The 20,507-nt window shown below is 40.8% G+C and overlaps 4 protein-coding genes across 4 annotated transcripts; all 4 read right to left on the bottom strand.

Annotated features, from left to right (window-relative positions):
- Window positions 1–852: 852 nt before the first annotated feature.
- Window positions 853–3,773, bottom strand: LOC103697994 (galacturonosyltransferase 8-like). The gene is made up of 2 exons (XM_008779944.5): window positions 2,052–3,773; window positions 853–1,341 (listed from the first exon to the last, which is right to left on the bottom strand). Exons 1-2 carry the CDS (start codon window positions 3,453–3,455, stop codon window positions 1,066–1,068), a joined length of 1,680 nt encoding a protein of 559 aa, XP_008778166.3. The 5' UTR covers window positions 3,456–3,773; the 3' UTR covers window positions 853–1,065.
- A 1,415-nt stretch (window positions 3,774–5,188) lies between these two features.
- LOC103697996 (acidic leucine-rich nuclear phosphoprotein 32 family B protein) lies at window positions 5,189–7,861 on the bottom strand. Its single transcript, XM_008779945.5, has one exon. It carries the CDS (start codon window positions 6,658–6,660, stop codon window positions 5,497–5,499), a length of 1,164 nt encoding a protein of 387 aa, XP_008778167.3. The 5' UTR covers window positions 6,661–7,861; the 3' UTR covers window positions 5,189–5,496.
- Window positions 7,862–8,039: 178 nt separating this feature from the next.
- Window positions 8,040–18,757, bottom strand: LOC103724060 (wound-induced basic protein). Its single transcript, XM_088709990.1, has 3 exons — window positions 18,619–18,757; window positions 17,091–17,250; window positions 8,040–8,305 (listed from the first exon to the last, which is right to left on the bottom strand). The coding sequence occupies exons 2-3, from the start codon at window positions 17,159–17,161 to the stop codon at window positions 8,233–8,235; spliced, it is 144 nt and encodes a 47-aa protein (XP_088566116.1). The 5' UTR covers window positions 17,162–17,250; window positions 18,619–18,757; the 3' UTR covers window positions 8,040–8,232.
- LOC148700241 (uncharacterized) lies at window positions 18,357–19,820 on the bottom strand. The gene has a single exon (XM_088709988.1). The coding sequence runs from the start codon at window positions 19,818–19,820 to the stop codon at window positions 18,657–18,659; it is 1,164 nt and encodes a 387-aa protein (XP_088566114.1). The 3' UTR covers window positions 18,357–18,656.
- Between the last annotated feature and the right edge of the window lie 687 nt (window positions 19,821–20,507).

The raw sequence follows: 20,507 nt of genomic DNA on the forward strand, positions 1-20,507 counted from the left end.
TCCAAGGTGCACAAAGCCCATAAACGAAAATAATCACATATCATATTGGGCTTAACCATAGTACCATTCTGAGCCATACGTCTAACCCATTTTATAAAACAAAAATACGCAATCAGTGTAAGCCCATATTTTGAAATTATTCTAACACAACATATCTCCAGAAGAAATAGGACAGAATAAAATGTACTTCATAAATTTTGTGGTTATGACATTCCGAATGGCAATAACATTTAGAACATTGTCATAAATTTTACAAGCACGCAGTGAGAGCTTCATGATTAACCAAGAAACTCAACTTCGCTTTGTAGAGTTTTGAACCATCGTTAAGATTACCTTTCTCCTTTTTCTGAGGCGTACAGGCAAGAATCCATCATTACCAATTATAATTTAGCTTTTCACTACCACCAGAATTTGACTGCAACATATACTACGTTGGAAACCCATAAATACTATAATCAATATCAAAATAAACAATTTAATGCAAGAATGTTACAGCCCTATCGAAGTTTTGGCAAATAAGGACCCATTATGCAAGCATAATGAAAAATATTTGACATGCATTGAAACATAACAGACATAAAATTTTTATAAGGAACTTTTATAATTGACGTTATGAACAGGAACAACACCTTCAAGAACAAAATACAAACTGATAATAAGGTCATGGAATTTACAAGTGCCATTACCAGCAAATGCACAGAGAAATGCAAAATATTGCAAGATAGCTAAATTAGAAATTCCATCTTATTATTTATTAAGTATTATATTACAAAAATGTAGGGGGTAAGAGACCTTTTTTGAAAATGTGATCAGACAAGTCTCATATATCAAAGATATAACACTAGATGCATGGAGACAAAGAGACAAAATTTTTAAATGGAGATGAAATATTACAATTGCAGAGAAACTTTAACATGCCTAAGTGTTATGAATTAGAATAAGAGCACCTAATCATTTAAGGACTGCAACAAAACCTCAGAAACAAATACAATTTGCTAAACTGTAGCAACTGTCACCATACTTCTTCCATTCTCTGTAGATGCTTTGGCTTATGCACATTCTTCTCTATGATGCAAAATTACATTGGCGAATAAACTCCATTTCGTAGTCCACATACTTTGTCCAGAGGTGTCGGAACTGGTTCATGGCAATATCTAGCCAGGGTTTCATATTCCCATTGAAATGGACGACAGCAGCATTCCTTATCTCTTCCATGCTTATGCTTGGATTATATCCAAGCCCAAGCACATGCCAAGATTTGTCTAAGGGTTTCGTTGTTGAGTAAAATGTGATCAAGCCTGGTGGCAGGGTTCCCAATTTCCACAAGGTTCGGTTCTCATTCTGCAATAGTTTCAAAGCACCACCAGATTATCCACATAAGAAATGCGATATAACAGTAAAGGACCACAGGAAGAATAACATGATCAAGAACATCTTCATATGAAAAGCCTCCTAGCAATCTAAAATCATTCAACATTATGGCTCAATCTCAACTGGCACTGGAATACATAAGATAGAGAATGTATTGATATGCATCAATTAAGAAAGACAAAAACTCGCCTGGAACAGAATCGGTTTCTCAGGAAAGGCTAAGTCCCATACAAGATCTATGTCATAGTGGACTAACTCAAAATATTGGTTTATGTGTTCCTTTTCATTGACATTGACTCTTTCTTGGTGTTATACTAAATCATTTATCAAGAATTATATCTACATTCTTTAAGTTAGAAAATTTATGTGGGCAATTATTTATGCATGATACCCTGTTATATAAAAACATAAAGCATGCCCAAATGAGCATAATCATATTCTTGCACCTTACTAAACTATTGATTAAATCCCAAGCAGGAGTCACTAATCAGTCTTGCCCAATTTACAACCACACTGCGAGTAAGCTAGAAAGAATAACACATTCCAGATAGAAAAATACAAGCTTTGACATCAAGCTCGTGTTTTAGTTTTTACTATCTCAGAAGAAAAATAAGCAAGATCTATGAACAGAAAGCACATATATAGCCACAAGTCAGCCAACATAGAAGATAGCCACTCACCAGATTCTGCCAGTAATGGTACTGCTCAGTACACTTCTCCCTCCTCCATGCATCAAGATCGAAGAAGTTCATCCCATATGCCCAACCGCAAGCCTTTGGATTGAACCTCTCCTTGATCAATGGGTGCGAGAAGTTCATGTACTGGGCATACCGGTGGAACGACCCAAAGCACGTCTCCACCGCCCCATTCACCTTCCCATCCATATCAATCTTCCACAGCCCTGTGAGGTCCCGCTGCACCACCACATCGTCGTCCAAGAACAGAATCCGGTGCAGCTTGGGGTACATCTCCGGCAAGTAGAATCTGAGATGGTTAAGCATAGACAAGTACTTGGGGTTCCTGAACTTCATGTTGGTGGTGTCCTTGGTGGCGTTCTCAAGTTTGTTCTCGAAGTAGAACTTTTGGAGGTTGGCAGACTCGAGCTGGCGGAGGACCGGCACGTACGAGGAGTTGAGGAAGTTGTAATTCTCGACGGCCTTGACCTCGATGTGAGCGCCATTGTAGTCCTTGAGGCGGAACATGACCTGCATGGCACCGAGGTTCATGCGGTCGGTGACGACATGGAAGACATGCTTCCAGGGCTCCTTGGCATTGCGGACCGCAGAGTTGACGACGACTGAGGCGGCGAGGACGTTGTCGGAGAATATAGCATAGTGGTAGAGGCGGGGGTCCTCGAGCTCGGGGGGAGGGGAGGGGGGGTCGGCGTAGCGGTCAGGGTGGGCGATGCGCTTCTCCATGAGGCGCATCGCGAGGCAATGGAGGCTCTTGGGGATGGATTTGGCGGCGATGAGGCTGGAGAAGGCGCCCTGCTTCTTGGCCTTGGAGAGCTGCTCGTTGACGGCAAAGATGGTGTCTTTGAGCTTCTGGATCTTGAGCTGGTTGTCGAAGGCGTCCTTGGCGTCGGTGATGAGCTGCCGGGAGGCGCGGATGCGGTCCTTGACCTCGTGCTCGAAGCGGCGGAGGGAGGCCTCATCGAGCGGGGCGGCGGGGTCGAGGAGGGGCCGGGCAGCGCCGAGGAGGGCGGAAAAGTTCTGGCTGAGCTCCGCGAAGAGACGCACCTGCTTCGAGTTCTCCAGCTTGAGCTTGCGAGCATACGAGGCGTACGCCGCCGCGAGGGCCGCGTGGTCGCCAGCCTGCTTGCGGATCAGGTTCGCGCGCTCCCGGAGGGGGTCCGATCGGACAGCAAGAACCGATCGCCGGAGGAGCGGAAGCCCGGCGAAGTACGGATCTGAGGAGATAACCATGGCTCCCTGCGCCGCGGCGGCGGTGGAGAAGGAGGAGGTGATGGTGGTGGAGAGGAGGAAGAGGACGACGGCGGCGGCGGGGAGGAGGAGGAAGCGCCGGACCCGGCGATTAGGGTTTCGCTGCGGAATCAATCGAGGGTTTCGGTCGGAGATCGCCATTTTTCTCAGGGTTTTGAGGGCTTCGAATCGAATGTGGGTTGAGAAGTAGGGAGCAGACGAGCGAACGCCGCTCGACGGGCTTCTCTCAGTTCGGCACTAAAACTACTAGCTTATAATTAAATTAATGAATTATCAAAGAACAACATACAATTAGCAAGTGGATTAGCGTTAATGGATGGTTAATTAATGAATCTTAAGGAAAGTGCTCGTTATAATAGACTGGCGGATGGTTCAGGTTAAGGTGATCTGTGAGAAGAGAGCGGCATTTGGCCCGCTCTCCGGTGAGACGCCATTTGGGAAACGGAGCGTATGATTGGGTCGATGGAAAATAGTGAGATGTCGCGCGGAGAAGTAGAACGGTGCACCGTTCACCGCGGGGTGCGGAAATGGAGGACAGCTGTTTCTTGAAAGCCGAATTTCGCGGCTATGGACGTTTGTAATTAATATTTTAGTTGGGAGTGTCGGTGGACCGTGTACCTGCATTGTTCTGGACGGACCCAAATCGGAGTTATTATCTAATTTGTCTAATAAGATAAGAGTTAGACGACATGGGTTGGGTGGATCGAATCTACAAAATTCTTTTTTTTTTGCAAAAAATCAATTTTTTTTTTCTCTCGAAGAGAGAATTTATGGTCAAATTTGAAAGTTAGTTTTACCATTACCCATATATATCCTGCATCCACTATAGGACCGATATGGATAATATCTAGTTTTTTGTTAACTTATAATGCGATAAATAGCATAGGTTTGGATGACATGAAGTTAATCTTCAAAAAGTAGTAGGGACCATCACGAGCTGAGCAGGGTTAGGGATGTATTTTTTGTGCGTAAGAACAATTTATCTTCCTTCATCTGAATCCACTGTTGATCGCACGATAGTTATTTTAATATCTGTATAGATAGATGAATTGGAGGGCTAGGAGATCTATGTGGGATGTGATCTAACAACCTACATCGCAAAAGAAGATCAATCATATTCTTCCACTCAAAAGATACAACCCGAACTCGGCAGCATCATGACGGACAATGCTGAGTTTGTGATTACTTATGAAGCTTTAGCTTGGAGAAAAAGATGTTTGTAGCTAAAAGTGCCTTTGCTTTGAAGTTGGTAGTCAATCTAATGGACAGAGAGCATGTTGTAAGAGCTAGAGTCTGAACAAGCTCTTTGCAGTAGCAAGTAGGTGATGCTTCTTGAAGGGAAGACATGGGACAACCATCAGCATGATGAGGATAAAGTTGAGAGAAAAAGAAGGGACTCTTGGTGGGCATCTTTTGGGTAGTGTCATGCCAGTTTCAGTGACTTATCACTCTAATGTAAAGGATATCAGTGTGGAGAGCAACAATATTGAGGCCACTATGATCACCAAATACCAGAGTTTGTCCATACTCCTTGGTGATCAATATAAGTGAACCAAAATTCACCTTTCTTTGCATCTGAACTCTTATCAAATGCAACATGTCCACATCCAGGCTAATTGTTTCTAGCTATCTTGCTTATGATCAAGACCCCTGTATCAACTCAAGCATGAAAGATGGGCACTCACAAGGTAAATATATTAATAAAGAAAACTCTAGAGATTGTCATTTATGAGATGACCACCTTGACACCTGATGAGCTGAATCAATACAAACTTTATGAGGATGTAACGTTCTAGCAGGAAAAGAGGAGGAAAAAAAAACTTGTGATGGTGTAAGCTTCAGAAGAATACCTCTGGCACGAAGACATGGAAATATATAAAGATATAAAACCATAGTTATTTATAATTCCATTCAGAAGCACAGGTTCAAAATGAGCCAATTGCTCTATGAGAAAACTCAACTACAAAAAATGATCAGAGAGAAGCTAGTAGGCCATTCCAAAGGTGAATGTGGAAATATATCCATCTAGAAGACAAAGTTCTAGGATTCTATAGGCTATAGACATGGTTCTTTACTTACACTAAAAAGGGAGGTACATCTACAGACATGGAGATCATATATCAAGCTTATTATTTTCCTAATACCTGCTCTTGTAAGCTTCTTCACTGTAGGTAGCTCAATGTCATTCCTTTCTGCTACTATGCCTGCCCACACGCTTAAACATTGCCATCCCTTTTAAGACCTTGGATATCTTCACTAAATTAGGCCTCCCAACTCCCAAATTCATCTTTCCTGCGGACAGTTTCAATGCTTGTAAGCAACACAGCTGCCCAACTGTCCCTTCATCTTCCTCTTCCTGCTCATCTTTCTTTCCTTTTCTTCCATTGCTCATCAACTTACCATCCTTGGAAGCATTCACCTCATAAGCCTCCCAAAGCAAATCCATCTCTTCACCTCCTTCAGCAACCGTTCGCTCCTCGCATAGCTTATACGTCATACGCTCCTCGTAAAGCTTGCAAGCTAATGTCCTCTTCCACTCTTTTTCTTTTCTCATAGAATTATCTCTTTGAAGGCCATCCGAACCTCTGCTTGTACTCTGTCTTCTTCTCCTTGAAGTGGATCTCATAAGTTCTCCTCCTACACTGTCAGCAGCCGGCTCAGGCATCCTGCATGAGTTTTCAGGCTCAAAAGCTGTCGACGAATCTTCGGCAACTTTGTTGGTTAACTGTGTACCGTCGGAATGGGGTACCAAAAGCTCATTCTCTTTAGGATCCATGAGTGGGTTCTCTCCAATTCCATAATTGGAAGCCAAAAGTTCACCCTTTTGAGAATTCTCCAGACCAGGCTTACTTGGGATCTCTTCTACCGCACAACTTACTACTACACTAGAAGGATTGCAGAAGTCGCCCATGGTTCCGAACTGCAGCTCAAACACCTCTGCACCAACCAACGCCGGCATGACAGGCACTTGGAAGTATGGGCCTGCGTCGTCCATTGGTGCGAGAACCATCGAGGCCAGTTGGTCTAGTAGCTCGACAGGGGCATGGCTTTCAAGCTTTGCCTTGAGAAGGTGGAAGACAATGGAGCAAGTGCTTCGAAGTAATCCGGGCGGTGCGCGAGGGGGATCATCCAGCTGGGGAGAGATGGTGAGGAGGACGAGGAGGAGGAGGGAGGTGGAGAGGAGGAGTGGGTAGAAGAATGAGAGAAGTCGGAAAAGGTAAGGGAAGAAGAAGAGGAAGTAAGCCAAGTGGAGGGGATGGGAGGCTAAGAAGGAGCACAAGGATAGCAAGTCATGGAAGAGGAGGCCCAGGAGGAGGTGGGTGTCAGAGCTGCACAGCTGGGTCATGTCTTCTTCTCCTCAGCTTTCTTTGCTGTAGGGCGGCGAAGGTGAAAGGATGGGAGAGCGGTGGAAGAAGAGAAGCAAGGTAATTGTGATGCTGCTTTTGGAAGAGGAAAAGAGAACCAAGCGTGATTGGGGTGGGCGTGAGTAAAGTGGGGATGGGAAAGGCTACCAAGAGAAACTTTCCAGAGGACGACGCTTTCTAATTTGTGTACATTTTACCCTTTTTGCAATAATAGCGTAGAATTCTGTTGACGTGGTCAAGTATTGCTGAATCGAGCCATATTGATTAGTTTAGTCTGAACCGAGCCATACTGACCGGTTTAGTCCGAATCGAGTCAACTCGATCCCTAGTTCTCTAATAAAAAATGATTCTGGCCTTTTTTGATTGGATGTGACCAGAACCGAATGGTCCAGTCTAGTTCGAACTATTATTGAACCGTGTCGCTCGACTGGTATGAATCTCGGTATCGGATCGACGAATCTTAAATATGGTAAATAGCGACAAGTCTGGATGGTAGAAAAATATTAAGAAAGTCCAACCATGATTATCCCATCCCATTGATCTATTGACTTTGTTGCGGTAAGAGTCAAGAGTAAGAGCAAAAAGGTTAAAATAAACTTTGAGAGGGATGAAAAAAACCCATGGGAATAGATTTTGAGAAGAAAAAGGAGAGGTGAGATGGGAGGCGAGGAGTGTGGACATGCACATGGATATAATTGGCGATGCCTCTCTCTCTCTCTCTCTCTCTCTCTCTCACACACACACTGTAATCGAGTGGGAGTGCCCTTGAGCCCAAGCACAGGTCTTCTGCCCTTCAGTCCTTGGTCGTTGCTTTGGCTCTTCCGAGTGCCCCACATGTCCCCTTCTGATTAATATGGACACCTCCAATCCTCTCCCCACCACAGCAACCACCGCCAATTTCTCTTCCCTCTTCCCTTGCATTGCTACTGTACATACTTTGACTGTATAGATAAGAATGGTTTTGTAGCACCTATTGTTTGATAGATCATACCAATGGATCTTGTTGAATTTATTCAGAACTTCCTGTTCCAGGAGAGCAGATCATACCATCTGTGTCGTGTAAATAGTGACTTGTCTTGTGATTAGTGGTAGACTGGAAGGTAATCACATTGCCATGGAAGGCAAGTAGGAAACCATTCTTGTACTAGAGATCTGACCGGGCAGCACCTATTAAGCTGACAAGACTTTGGATTCCGTCAGGGATCAGCACTTGAAGGCCACAAAGGTCTATGTACCCTGCTACCAAACAAAAGAAACAGGCAAGAATAGGCCACCACCAGTTTCCTCTAGCATATGAGAATGACTTCACAGTAATCTTTAGCTTAAAGCATGAAAAGTCTAAGATCAACTGCTTAATCTAGTACAATGGAGGAGTAGCAGTTGTTTAAGTTTCATAACTTTCCGATTACATACCCATGTCGGTAAGTCAAGGATGCATTAAAGTTTAAGCTAGAAGGAGATGGCTACAACCTATCATAATCCCAACCAAGACTATAGAATACTTTAAGAAGTCTACCATCAGTAGAGGAGAAGCATTCTCATTCGCGTCGTTCTCATTCTGTCATCACAGGCTTGTTCTCGCTAGCCTTTGGCCCTTGCTCCTTTGGCTTTTGTTCTTCAGATCTCCTGATTCCAGCAAAAATGACATACGACACTATAAGAAAATAATTATGATGTTAAGAATTTAGCACAATTAGTAATTCTTCAAAAAAAAGTCAATATATCAATTCAGACAACTAGACAAGACCCAGTATCTCTTCACTTCAGTCAACAATGAGTCCACTCCCCATTTCTAGAACACAATTTTTAGTCAACATGCTTCTAAAGAAATGGATCATTATATCAAATAGTGAGTCTACTAAATTTATTGCTATGACAAAATGAAGAGCAGCTCTGGCTGTCCCTTTTTACTAGAAGAGAGTATCAAAAACCTAAAATAAATGAATTTTCTTAAAACAGGTTGATTTTCATAAACCTTGTTTTGAGAAGGTGGGTGGCCACTGCTCTACATAGTCACATACCATCAAAGTGTTAACTAAGGGATATGACCAAATGTGCATATTAGACCACAGCCAGAAAAGTTACACAGAAGTACCACATTACCGCCCCTCCACGCCACAAAGAAAAAGAAAACGGAAATGAAAGACACCACATTGACAGATGAAAATATGACAAATAATGACCATGAAAAGGCAAAGATTACATCATGTCGATAAGTTTCACACAATATAAACTTCTTGATTTTCTTTTAAGGTTCAAAGCACATACTGATTTGCTTTAGTTTAGGCAAAAATGTTGCTTTTGTTCATTCAAAAGTAACAAGTTATATTAAAAAAATTCAGTTATTTCATTTGAAAATGCTTAATGAAACTGCAGCATTGACACTAATTCCATCACGGAAACCTACTAGTTTTTGGTCATGAAAAAAAGCATGATTTGGAGGGTTTATCACCTTGATCTTAGATTTAGATTCACTATGTTTTGCCTAAGTTTTAAAACATTTTTTCCAATACCAAGTTCACAGTAACTCTAATAAGATCTTCAGATTTAGAAAAAGAAAACTATGACAAACTAGAAGATATATCTTGCAAGTATACAAGAGATCCACATATTTAAATTACCTTATCAAGGAAAATAGATGAATTATTGTTTTCTAAAATTTGTAATGAAAATGTTTGCTATTTGCTTATCTAGAGCAGTACACTAGCACACTTTTGACAACACCAACATTCACACCATTGACGTGTTGGGACCACCAACAACATAAGGTGGGCTCGATCATAATGAACAGGTGCAATCTTGGGTGTTCTGGAAATGGGTGTCAGGTATTTTTCTTCTATTATTGGTATTCTATGTGCATTTGTTCTTTATAAATATTATATGTTTGATATTCTCTATTTCTATAGTCCATTCACTGTCAGCATGTATATTTAAGATTGAGAAAACCAAACATCTGATATGAAGAACTCAAACTAAACCTTCTGGAATGCAGCATATTAACTTCATTCAACTATTTTCTGAGGCAGCCCCTCAAGTAAGCATCCTATAATTGCTCACTACATGAAAATTTTACATCTTAGTGCAAATTCCTAATTCAAGCAAATCAGAGCACAAAATCAAACATAAATTTAGTTCATTATACAGAGATAATATTGTTGCAGAATGGCCATTAGTGAGTTGTACATCTTTCCCAAGGAAGATTGTTTCTAAACTATCACAGGGTAAATCTTCATTAAAACCACAGATTCTAACCCAGAACAAGACTGAAAAATGCTCACAAATTTTCAAAAAAGATGCCAGCTCTGCATGACTGGAGAACAATTGCACCTGCTAAGGTAGATAAAATCTGTTTCTATATGCAGTCCAAGATGACATGGTGAACAATTTCAAATGACGGTGCAAGGGTTTTAAGATTGGAGCAAATACAATTAGGTATTACTATCATAAATCTGTTCTGTGACTCAAGAAGAAAAGCCAAAATTTAGAGGCAAGCAGGACTAAATTCCGAAGTTTAAAATCTGGTCACAGGTTTACCAATGCCAGAAACAACATTCCAAAGGCAGAGGGATAGGCCAACATGTTCAAGCTTTCACTGAGGTGAGGCATAAGGCTCAATGATATTCCTTAACGAGTTAAAGATTGACAACAAATCATGCAAAAGAAGGCCAGTGATGGAAGTGCATGCTATACTAGGTCTTGGCTGCAAACATTGGTAACCATTATAAATTAGAGAACACCAGATGTAAACAAACCATAGATATTTAGCATACAATGACATCTTACCATAAGTAAGTCTACAGTTGTAAATGCATGATGGCATCATGCAAAGCTTTTGGAAAAAGGTAAATCCCTCCCCTTTCAATGGCTTTGCTGAAAGTGTGCCTAAAGATGTATGCCTAACTTGAGCCTCTATGTGATGTATATGCCTCATTTTATACAGCCTCACCTGTAAGCCTCCAAACAATTTTGAAAGACACATCTGGAAGGGTGAGGCAAGCCTCAAATAAGCCAGTTCAAACAAAAGCTCTGATTATGAGCTTAATGGGATATCAAGAAAGGCAGCAGAGGCAAAACAAGCGAAGAAAAAAGATATAGATGGACAATAGTAGAATAGCAAGAAAGACAAAAATGGTAGCAAATATTGAACTTCTTTTCACCACAATCAACTTGACTTAAGTTGCCTAAACCATCCCATTCTTATCTCTTACAGTGTTATTAAATTTAGAACAAAACAAACAAGTAAACACATATACCTTCCAAGTCATAACTTGTCAATATGTCAGGTATGAGGATATAAGTTAGAATTTAGAAACAAAGAAGGAATGAAAATAATGAGCCTTTAAGGCAAGCTAGGAAATATAGAGCTGATAATTTTGAATAATATGATCAAAATAACTCTCTTTTTGCTTATATTTATAAATATCATTAGTACTGATAATATATACTCATATATAAACTTCCAAATCGTATTTCTTGTTTTACAAAGATAAATTTCCTAACAATTGTTGAACTCATATCTATGTCCATAGGTATTTCTTCCTTATTACAAGAGGGGTGGACTATTGGATTTTTCCAATTCAACATAAATTTAGGATATTTATATCTCAAGAAGGCAAAGAAACAGGACACTAAAGTTTTGGTCCTTGCTTTTGTCCACTGTTTAATTATTAGGGCCACCAAACATTATTTAATATTCTTAGTCATTGATTTGATAACCACTTTTGTTTTTGTCCCTGGCCCTTCCATAAAACAGGCACAGGTGTGTATAAAACAAGCACAAGAGTGTATAAAGCAAGGCGTGTATAAAACAAGCACAAGAGTGTATAAAGCAAGGCATAAGTGTGTGTAGAATGCATAACAGAAACTAGAGTGAAATATGGACAGGCTGTAGCTGGCAAGTGGCAGTGAGACTATTTCCTAGGGATTACTTCCCCAAAAAAACATTAATATTTGAAAGTTCAACCTGAGATTTGTAATGCCAACTACTCTGCATTCTTTAAGAAGTAAAGGGGCAGTGGAGAGGGGGCAGGAGGCGAGACACACACACACACACAAGATTACAGAAATTTATCTCACAAGTTTCTAGAGATGGGCCTAGTGAGAGAGAGAGAGAGAGAGAGAGAGAGAGAGAGAGAGGAGAGAGAGAGAGAGAGAGAGAGAGAGAGTTGGCTGGCTAGGGCCTCATGGTATGAAAGATAATCCAAGATTACAGAAATTTATCTCACAAGTTTCTAGAGATGGGCCTAGTGTATTACACCCCCTTGCAACAACTTTTTAGACCTCAAACACAATAAAGATGAAGTTGACTTCAGTATTAGATCCAAAATCTCTTGACAGCATCGATCATTTCTATTTCAAAAATCTCATCCATGAGCTTACTATCTTCATATCTTGCTTTTCCAACTATCCTGTCTGATGTCACCTATTACTTCGAGAAGAGGTGGGGCATCCATAGGAATTTACTGAGTCCAATCAGAGGTCTCTAGCTTTAAAAGTATAGCTTATGTTTTGTTACCTCATAGAACAGTACATGGCTTGAATATTAGCTCCATAATTTAATCAGATAACAATGGGCTTCCCAGAAGGACATGCATAGTTGTCAAAAAGAGGATATTATACACTTAGCACCTGTACTTGTGCCAAACACTTAGCACTTGTACTTCTGTCAAAAGTTAGAAGTTTAGAAGAAGAAGAAGAAGAAGAAACACACTGATGCTTTATAATGCTTCATCATATACAGCTCTAACTTATGTTCCACCTTAGAACTCATCTTTCTGATGTTTATGTTGGCATGGATACTTCTCGTCGGTTATCATCTTATGCAACTTAGCACCAGGTTTTGCTCCCAGTAGGTTATCTTTTGGCTTTTCTATCATTGTAGACCGGGTCGGCTCTCCAATGAAAAACGGTTTCGGCCCTCTAGAGGTTGGAATCTGATTTGATGTGACCGGAACCGACCGAAACCGGTACTGAGACCCATACCGGTCTAGAGTCTGGAACCTGATTGGATGTGGCCGAAACCGACCGAAACCGGCTGGAACCGGTACTGAACTGCATCAGTCGATCGGTACAGACCTCGGTGGTACTGATTCGACAAACCTTGTTGTAGACATATACAAAAAAAAAGGATTCTTTTTTGCTTTCTTAATATCTAATGGAACTCAAGATTTGGCTTTTCTATCATTGTAGACATTTACAAAATAAAGGATTCTTTTCTACCTTCTTAATATCCGATGGAACTCAAGACTTCTTTATAACTTTTAATGCATACTAATCACTATGATCTCTAATACACAGAACTAAATGTTTTTGCACTAGTAAAAAGGAGAGGTGTGTGATTTAGGATTTGCCTCCACTATATCTATAGTTTCCATTATTTTGCCTTTGTCATTCAAGCGCGGATGGTCTAGACAGTTGACAACCAAGAGTCCTATAAAATGGAGAGGCTGAATCTACAGGTGTTAGGTGACATTTCACCTTTAGAACACAAACTTTTCTTGACATCTACTTTAAAGCCTCAAGCTTCACTCTTCTTAATAAAAAAGGATCTCCAATTTTGAAATACATACCCTCATTGAATCCTTCACTCTCATTAGGAAATCACTTCTTGCAAGCCAAAATGATGAGAACTGTTAGTTTATGCTGTTGAGAAATAAGGCTGCATTTGGATGCAGACAACTAGCCTTTGGGTAGTTATTTTTAAACTCTTTTCTTCACTTGTTCCTGGGTTAGTAATATCTCTTGTTTGGCTGAAGTTTGAGGGGTGCTGGGATAAGGAGTGGACCAAGGTAAAAACATATCAGAGAGCTGAGACAGCTTTCTAGGTTAAACTTATTTCACCTGGAGAGGTGAAATAAGCTTGCCCTAGTTAAGTACCTTTCTAGGTGCTGAAAGGGAGTAACTTTTGGAGAGAGATGGAAAGGTTAAAATATGGGATATGGGCGCACTTAATACTGACAGCAGATGTAACTATTTTCAGCATTTAACCAATTTTACAGCCAATAGTAGGAAGGAAAGGAGGAGAAGGACAATCATCCAATTGAAGAAGGAAAGGAATGCAGAGAAAATGTAACGCCTGCAGCTTGACTCTAGTTACTATTGAATATCAAATTTGATTACAAATTTTTATGCCACAGATCTTGGATAGACCTTAGCAAAACCAGCCCAACATACTGGGTTCAATTTTTCCAAAGCTCCAGCTATGGTTTTCAACTCGGTGGGCAGGTTGGGCCTAGATTTTATAGGTCTGAATGAAAATCAAGCTAGGCTCAAGCTTCTTAAAATTTAACCTGACTTGACCTAGTCCAACCCGATTTTTGATATTATATAACTTTTTATATAAATAATATCTTTAAAAAACAAATCATAATCCAAATCCCCTCTATCCCTCTACACTTCTCCTCTAGCCATTGCGTCCTACACACCCCCACCCTACAACCCCCCCCCCCCCAAAAAAAAAAAAAAAAATAATCGTTGATCTCCGACTCCCTCTCCCTCTCTCTCCGGAACTTCTACTCTCTCTTACCCATCAATCCGATCCCTTCTCTCCCTCTCTTTGGCCACCTCCCGACACACAATACCACTTCTCAATATCTAATATGTATTATAACCATACGAATATACTTGTATTGGAATCATATAAAATATATCATCACATGCCAAACCAAATTTATCGATGTAAATATCACGATGTAAATTTAGCGGTACAAACCAATAAACACACACACACATATATATATCCGAGCATGAAGATTCTTATATCTATCGAAGACTGACTAAACACAATGATCACTGACCCGCTTCATAATTTACGAGCTTTCCCATTCGTGAAAAGAAGAGAGAGAGGATTTCTCTCTTTGTTCCCTCTTCTCTCTCTCCTCTCTCTATTTCTCTCTCTTTCTTATTCCTCTTTCTCTCTCTCTCTCTAGTTGACCCGAGTAGGTGCCTCTATATATCTCTCTCTCTTCCCCCCATCCAACTAATCCCTCCCTCTCCCACTCTTTCACTCCCCCTCTCCTTAGCCATTGAACCCGCTCAGTAGATCCCTCCCACTCCGATCCCTCTAACCTATCCCCTTTCTCTATCTCCCCAAACTAGTTGTCGGAGCTACTTAGCTCACACCAAACTTGGGTCAGATCGGGCTAAGTTAGACTTGCTTGTGCCAAGTTAGGTCAAGCCCAAGCACTCTCTTTTCTCACCGGGATAGGCTCGATCTACAGATTTCAAGCCCTAAGTTAGGCTAGGCTAGGCTCCTTCTACCCATTTTCTTGTTGATGTAGAATATCATCCTGGACCAGCTTGACTTGAGAAATGCCCACGTCTAGTCTTGGATGCATTAGTCCCAACCATTCTACCAATAGAGTACTACTCTCTAAAAATCTTTCACTTGAATTACCTAGAAATTCAAAATGAAATGACAACCAACTCAACCTTGAAAGGTTAACATCTATTAACATATTTCCTATCCACCTTATAGAAAGCAAATGTTAACAAACCTAGCATGATGACCATTTCCAGCTGCTGTCCTATATTTATAGAAGGGTTGAGCATGTTTTTAGTCCCACTTCTTCATTCTTCAAATAAGGGGAATAATAAGTTTCCTTATCCAATCAAAATGTACATAACAAGCAGAGATGATGTCTCACTTGCTTTAGAGGTAAAAGCAGCATTAATTACAGAAAACTAAGATATACGAGCTTCTGCACTTCAATGCTGATCCCGCTTGATTGTTCTCTTAGTTTCAATATTCCCCTTGTCCATTATTTTTTAATGATCCTATTAATGTGCATCTTTTTGATTCAAGAAATCAAAGAAACCTAACTATAAAGATAACAGCAACATTCATAGCTTATGCTGATTTAAGATGTGATGGAATCAAGTTAACATCATAAATAAACACATGGATTTGCAAGAAAATTTGCTTCTCTCTTTTCATGCTACATTAACATCTGGTAAGGTTTGTCATCAATGAAATATTACAAATCAGATTGTCTCCATTCAAGTGAAACCGTATCTGCAATTCCCGAAGCATTAAGATGTGTAAAGGGTTCTCTGCCTCCTCCCTAAAGCACCTAGAAGTCAGACATTGTCATCTTGCTTTCCCAATGCAATACTACCCTGCGATAGATCACCACTAAATACCTAGAATTGTTAATTTCTCATGACTTCTAGCAAAACCTCTAATGCTGCATGAGAAATGTTCATGGAAGAATTTGGTACAACTCCCATGATTTGTATCTTTTGACTCTTATTTTCTCTTTCTCTGGTTCATAAGATCACAAGAGATGTCTTGTGAAGAGAATTTTTGCTACAAGAAGATAATGCATGATCCACATTCCCCAGTGGCAACCCTTCTCAAGTTGGTCATCTCTCCAACTATTCTTTCTTGACAAGAAGAATTCTTTTCAAGGAAAGGATATGAGTAGTAACATCTCAGCCGCATACCAACACATCATATGCGCAAATCGGACCAAACAAAAAAAACAGCATACATAACGCTGCCCCAATCCTCACAAACGTTGAGCACAAGTAAAGGGATATTTAAATGCTTTAATGCGTACGCTCCCAATTGCCTTGGTCGTTCAATTTGTAATTCTAAAATATGCAATATTTTAAACTTCATCACATGTATGCCGTACCAGCCCGAATCGGACGGGTATGGGGTGTACCGTACCGTACTAGTTCAGTACCAATACCCAGTACGCCAACAAAAATTTCATACCATACTATACCGACATTGTGCGAGTATAGCACTGGTACGAGGTCCGATACTGAGACAACGAACCTTGCTTCATCATGTGATTTTCCATGGATCACCCCAAGCAATAACCATTTATATGAGTTGCCAATACTCTTAAGTTTTCTTTGTGAATAATCAATATTTTTTCAAAGCATGATATGAAAACAGACAAACCCATAGTGCCAATTATAGCGATAATATTAGTACAAACATTTTAGTGCAATAATGTTTTGGAAGTAGAAAGGTTAATCAAAAGAAAAAACACTTTTTTTCCTCAGATCACCATCCACCCTATATTCCCCTACAATTGTTTCATTCAATATATTAAACATAGCCTGACATATTTCTTTAACACCAAAACAGACACCAAAATCCTTGATTTATCATCAACTAAATTTTTTTTTCAGCTATCAATCAATCAAAAATGATCAGCCATCAGAATCTCAAGCTCTGAGCGTAGAAAACAATATGTTAGGTAATGAAACTCACCGTGGCATCGATTAAAGCCACAAAATTTCCTGCATTGTAAGCAATCATACAGCTAGATATTGAAAGTCCTGACCTTCAGATGGGGCTCAAATCTATGTGAAGAACAGGCGATTTTATAGCGTTAGAAAGGAGTAATCAAGAAATTACATACGAAATCTCATGACGAGAAGTGGAGGAGAATACCTCTTGTCGGAGACGCCGCCCTTCTGGCTGAGAAAGGAGCGGAAGAGAGGAGAGTTGACATCGTAGATCATGGTGTTGCCAGCCGCTATGGTTTGGCATCCAGGGTCCTCCGATAAAAGCCTCGAGAGAGCGAGAGATCTTTCGGTTCGCCGAGTCCGACCTGGGAGTAGTCAATATAAAGCTTTATCCATCGGGTCAAGTCAGGTCAGTTAGGTGTCGAACTGTTAGCATCATCCGGTCTGTGGATCACTGTGCCCGTAATATGTTTGGTGTAATTTTCATGAGAGGTGTTTTTTCCTTGTGATGGCCAATCCGAATTTCCTCATAGATTTATGCAGATGGACCAGCCCATCTTTATTTGATTATTTATTTACATTGCATCCAAATGAACCAAAATGGGTTTTGGGCCTGGGGCTAAGAGTTAGTAACCCCTTTAATTGTTATTTAAATATTAAATAATTTGAATCAAGGCCCAATTAGCATGACTAATAACCCATAGCCTATGCATGACAAAGAGCATGTTGTAAGAGCTAGAGTCTGAACAAGCTCTTTGCAGTACCAGTAGGTGATGCTTCTTGAAGGGAAGACATTGGAGAACCTTCAGCATGATGAGGATAAAGTTGGAGAAAAAGAAGGGACTCTTGGTGGGCATCTTTTGTGTAGCGTCATGCAAGTTTCAGTGACTTCTCACTCTAATGTAAAGGATATCAGTGTGGAGAGCAACAATATTGAGGCCACTATGATCAACAAATACCAGAGTTTGTCCATATTCCTTGGTGATAAATATATGTGAACCAAAATTCACCTTTCTTTGCATCTAAACTCTTATCAAATGCGACATGTCCACAACAAGAAAAAGGAAGCTAAAAGAGTTGCTTGGAATGTGATTAAAGCGATAAAATGTAATTAAAATGATATTCTTATCTTAATATGGCCCAAGCAATTAAGGTAAAAGATGATGCTCTTACTACACTATGTCAGCATTAAATCAACATGCAGGCTAGTTGTTTCTAGCCATCTTGCTTATGATCAAGACCCCTGTATCAACTCAAGCATGAAAAATGGGCACTCACAAGGTAAATATATTAATAAAGAAAACTGTAAAGATTGTCACTTATAAGATGACCACCTTGACACCTGATTTGATGAGCTGAATCAATACAAACTTTATGAGGATGTAATGTTCTAACAGGAAAAGAGCAGAAAAAATAAAACTTGTGATGGTGTAAGCTTCAGACGAATACCTCTGGCATGAGGACATAAAGATATAAAACCATAGTTATTTATAATTCCATTCAGAATCACAGGTTCAAAATGAGCCAATTGCTCTATGAGAAAACTCAACTACAAAAAATGATCAGAGAGAAGCTAGTAGGCCATTCCAAAGGTGAATGTGGAAATATATCCATCTAGAAGACAAAGTTCTAGGATTCTATAGGCTATAGACATGGTTCTTTACTTACACTAAAAAGGGAGGTACATCTACAGACATGGAGATCATATATCAAGCTTATTATTTTCCTAATACCTGCTCTTGTAAGCTTCTTCACTGTAGGTAGCTCAATTTCATTCCTTTCTGCTACTATGCCTGCCCACACGCTTAAACATTGCCATCCCTTTCAAGACCTTGGATATCTTCACTAAATTAGGCCTCCCAACTCCCAAATTCATCTTTCCTGCTGACAGTCTCAATGCTTGTAAGCAACACAGCTGCCCAACTGTCCCTTCATCTTCCTCTTCCTGCTCATCTTTCTTTCCTTTTCTTCCATTGCTCATCAACTTACCATCCTTGGAAGCATTCACCTCATAAGCCTCCCAAAGCAAATCCATCTCTTCACCTCCTTCAGCAACCGTTCGCTCCTCGCATAGCTTATACGTCATACGCTCCTCGTAAAGCTTGCAAGCTAATGTCCTCTTCCACTCTTTTTCTTTCCTCATAGAATTATCTCTTTGAAGGCCATCCGAACCTCTGCATGTACTCTGTCTTCTTCTCCTTGAAGTGGATCTCATAAGTTCTCCTCCTACACTGTCAGCAGCCGGCTCAGGCATCCTGCATGAGTTTTCAGGCTCAAAAGCTGTCGACGAATCTTCGGCAACTTTGTTGGTTAACTGTGTACCGTCGGAATGGGCTACCAAAAGCTCATTCTCTTTAGGATCCATGAGTGGGTTCTCTCCAATTCCATAATTGGAAGCCAAAAGTTCACCCTTTTGAGAATTCTCCAGACCAGGCTTACTTGGGATCTCTTCTACCGCACAACTTACTACTACACTAGAAGGTTTGCAGAAGTCGCCCTTGGTTCCGAACTGCAGCTCAAACACCTCTGCACCAACGCACGCCGGCATGACAGGCTCTTGGAAGTATGGGCCTGCGTCGTCAATTGGTGCGAGAACCATCGAGGCCAGTTGGTCTAGTAGCTCGACAGGGGCATGGCTTTCAAGCTTTGCCTTGAGAAGGTGGAAGACAATGGAGCAAGTGTTTCGAAGTAATCCGGGCGGTGCGCGAGGGGGATCATCCAGCTGGGGAGAGATGGTGAGGAGGACGAGGAGGAGGAGGGAGGTGGAGAGGAGGAGTGGGTAGAAGAATGAGAGAAGTCGGAAAAGGTAAGGGAAGAAGAAGAGGAAGTAAGCCAAGTGGAGGGGATGGGAGGCTAAGAAGGAGCACAGGGATAGCAAGTCATAGAAGAGGAGGCCCAGGAGGAGGTGGGTGTCAGAGCTGCACAGCTGGGTCATGTCTTCTTCTCCTCAGCTTTCTTTGTTGTAGGGAGGCGAAGGTGAAAGGATGGGAGAGAGGTAGAAGAAGAGAAGCAGGGTGGTAATTGTGAATCTGTGATGCTGCTTTTGGGCGAGGAAAAAAGAACTAAAGCGCGAATTGGGGTGGGCGTGAGTAAAGCGGGGATGGGAAAGGCTACCAAGAGCAACTTTCCGAAGGACAATGCTTTCCTAATTTGTGCACATTTTTCCCTTCTTGCAATGGTAGCGTAGGATTCCGTTGATATGGTTTATAGCGGCAAGTCTAGATGGTAGAGAGACATCAAGAAAGTCCAACCATGATGATCCCATCCCACTGATCTATTATTATTATTATTATTATTTTTACAACATCTGCTCATCCTACTCTAGTTTAGATGCAACCAGAATGAGAAAATGACACAACAGTAGAGAAGAGACCCCTAATGTGTCTAGAGAATCTTTTTGAAGTGCTAGATGGCAAAGATGGCGATCCAATTTGCGGCTTTAATCGTCTTCCAATATACATGCACAATCTAAAAGCACGTTACAATCCTCTGTCATCCAACAGATGTCATGAGGTCCCATCCCTCCCCCGCCCCTCCTCTCACATCCCAGCGATACTAATCGATTGACTATGTTGCCTTAAGAGTCCCCAGTAAGAGGAAAAAGGTAAAAATAAAGTTTGAG

This window comes from Phoenix dactylifera, chromosome 13 (assembly GCF_051530095.1).
Source record: "Phoenix dactylifera cultivar Ajwa chromosome 13, Ajwa_hap1_PhDact_Kaust_v1.1, whole genome shotgun sequence".
Taxonomy (NCBI): domain Eukaryota; kingdom Viridiplantae; phylum Streptophyta; class Magnoliopsida; order Arecales; family Arecaceae; genus Phoenix; species Phoenix dactylifera.

Excerpts from the sequence above, each read along its gene's own strand:
- LOC103697994 (XM_008779944.5), bottom strand. The coding sequence starts at position 3,455 with ATGGCGATCTCCGACCGAAACCCTCGATTGATTCCGCAGCGAAACCCT. Across the intron at positions 1,342-2,051 it reads ACCATTACTGGCAGAATCTG|AATGAGAACCGAACCTTGTG; the intron begins GTGAGTGGCTAT and ends AAACTATTGCAG.
- LOC103697996 (XM_008779945.5), bottom strand. The coding sequence starts at position 6,660 with ATGACCCAGCTGTGCAGCTCTGACACCCACCTCCTCCTGGGCCTCCTC.
- LOC103724060 (XM_088709990.1), bottom strand. The coding sequence starts at position 17,161 with ATGATCTACGATGTCAACTCTCCTCTCTTCCGCTCCTTTCTCAGCCAG. Across the intron at positions 8,306-17,090 it reads GGCGGCGTCTCCGACAAGAG|GAGATCTGAAGAACAAAAGC; the intron begins GTATTCTCCTCC and ends TGCTGGAATCAG.
- LOC148700241 (XM_088709988.1), bottom strand. The coding sequence starts at position 19,820 with ATGACCCAGCTGTGCAGCTCTGACACCCACCTCCTCCTGGGCCTCCTC.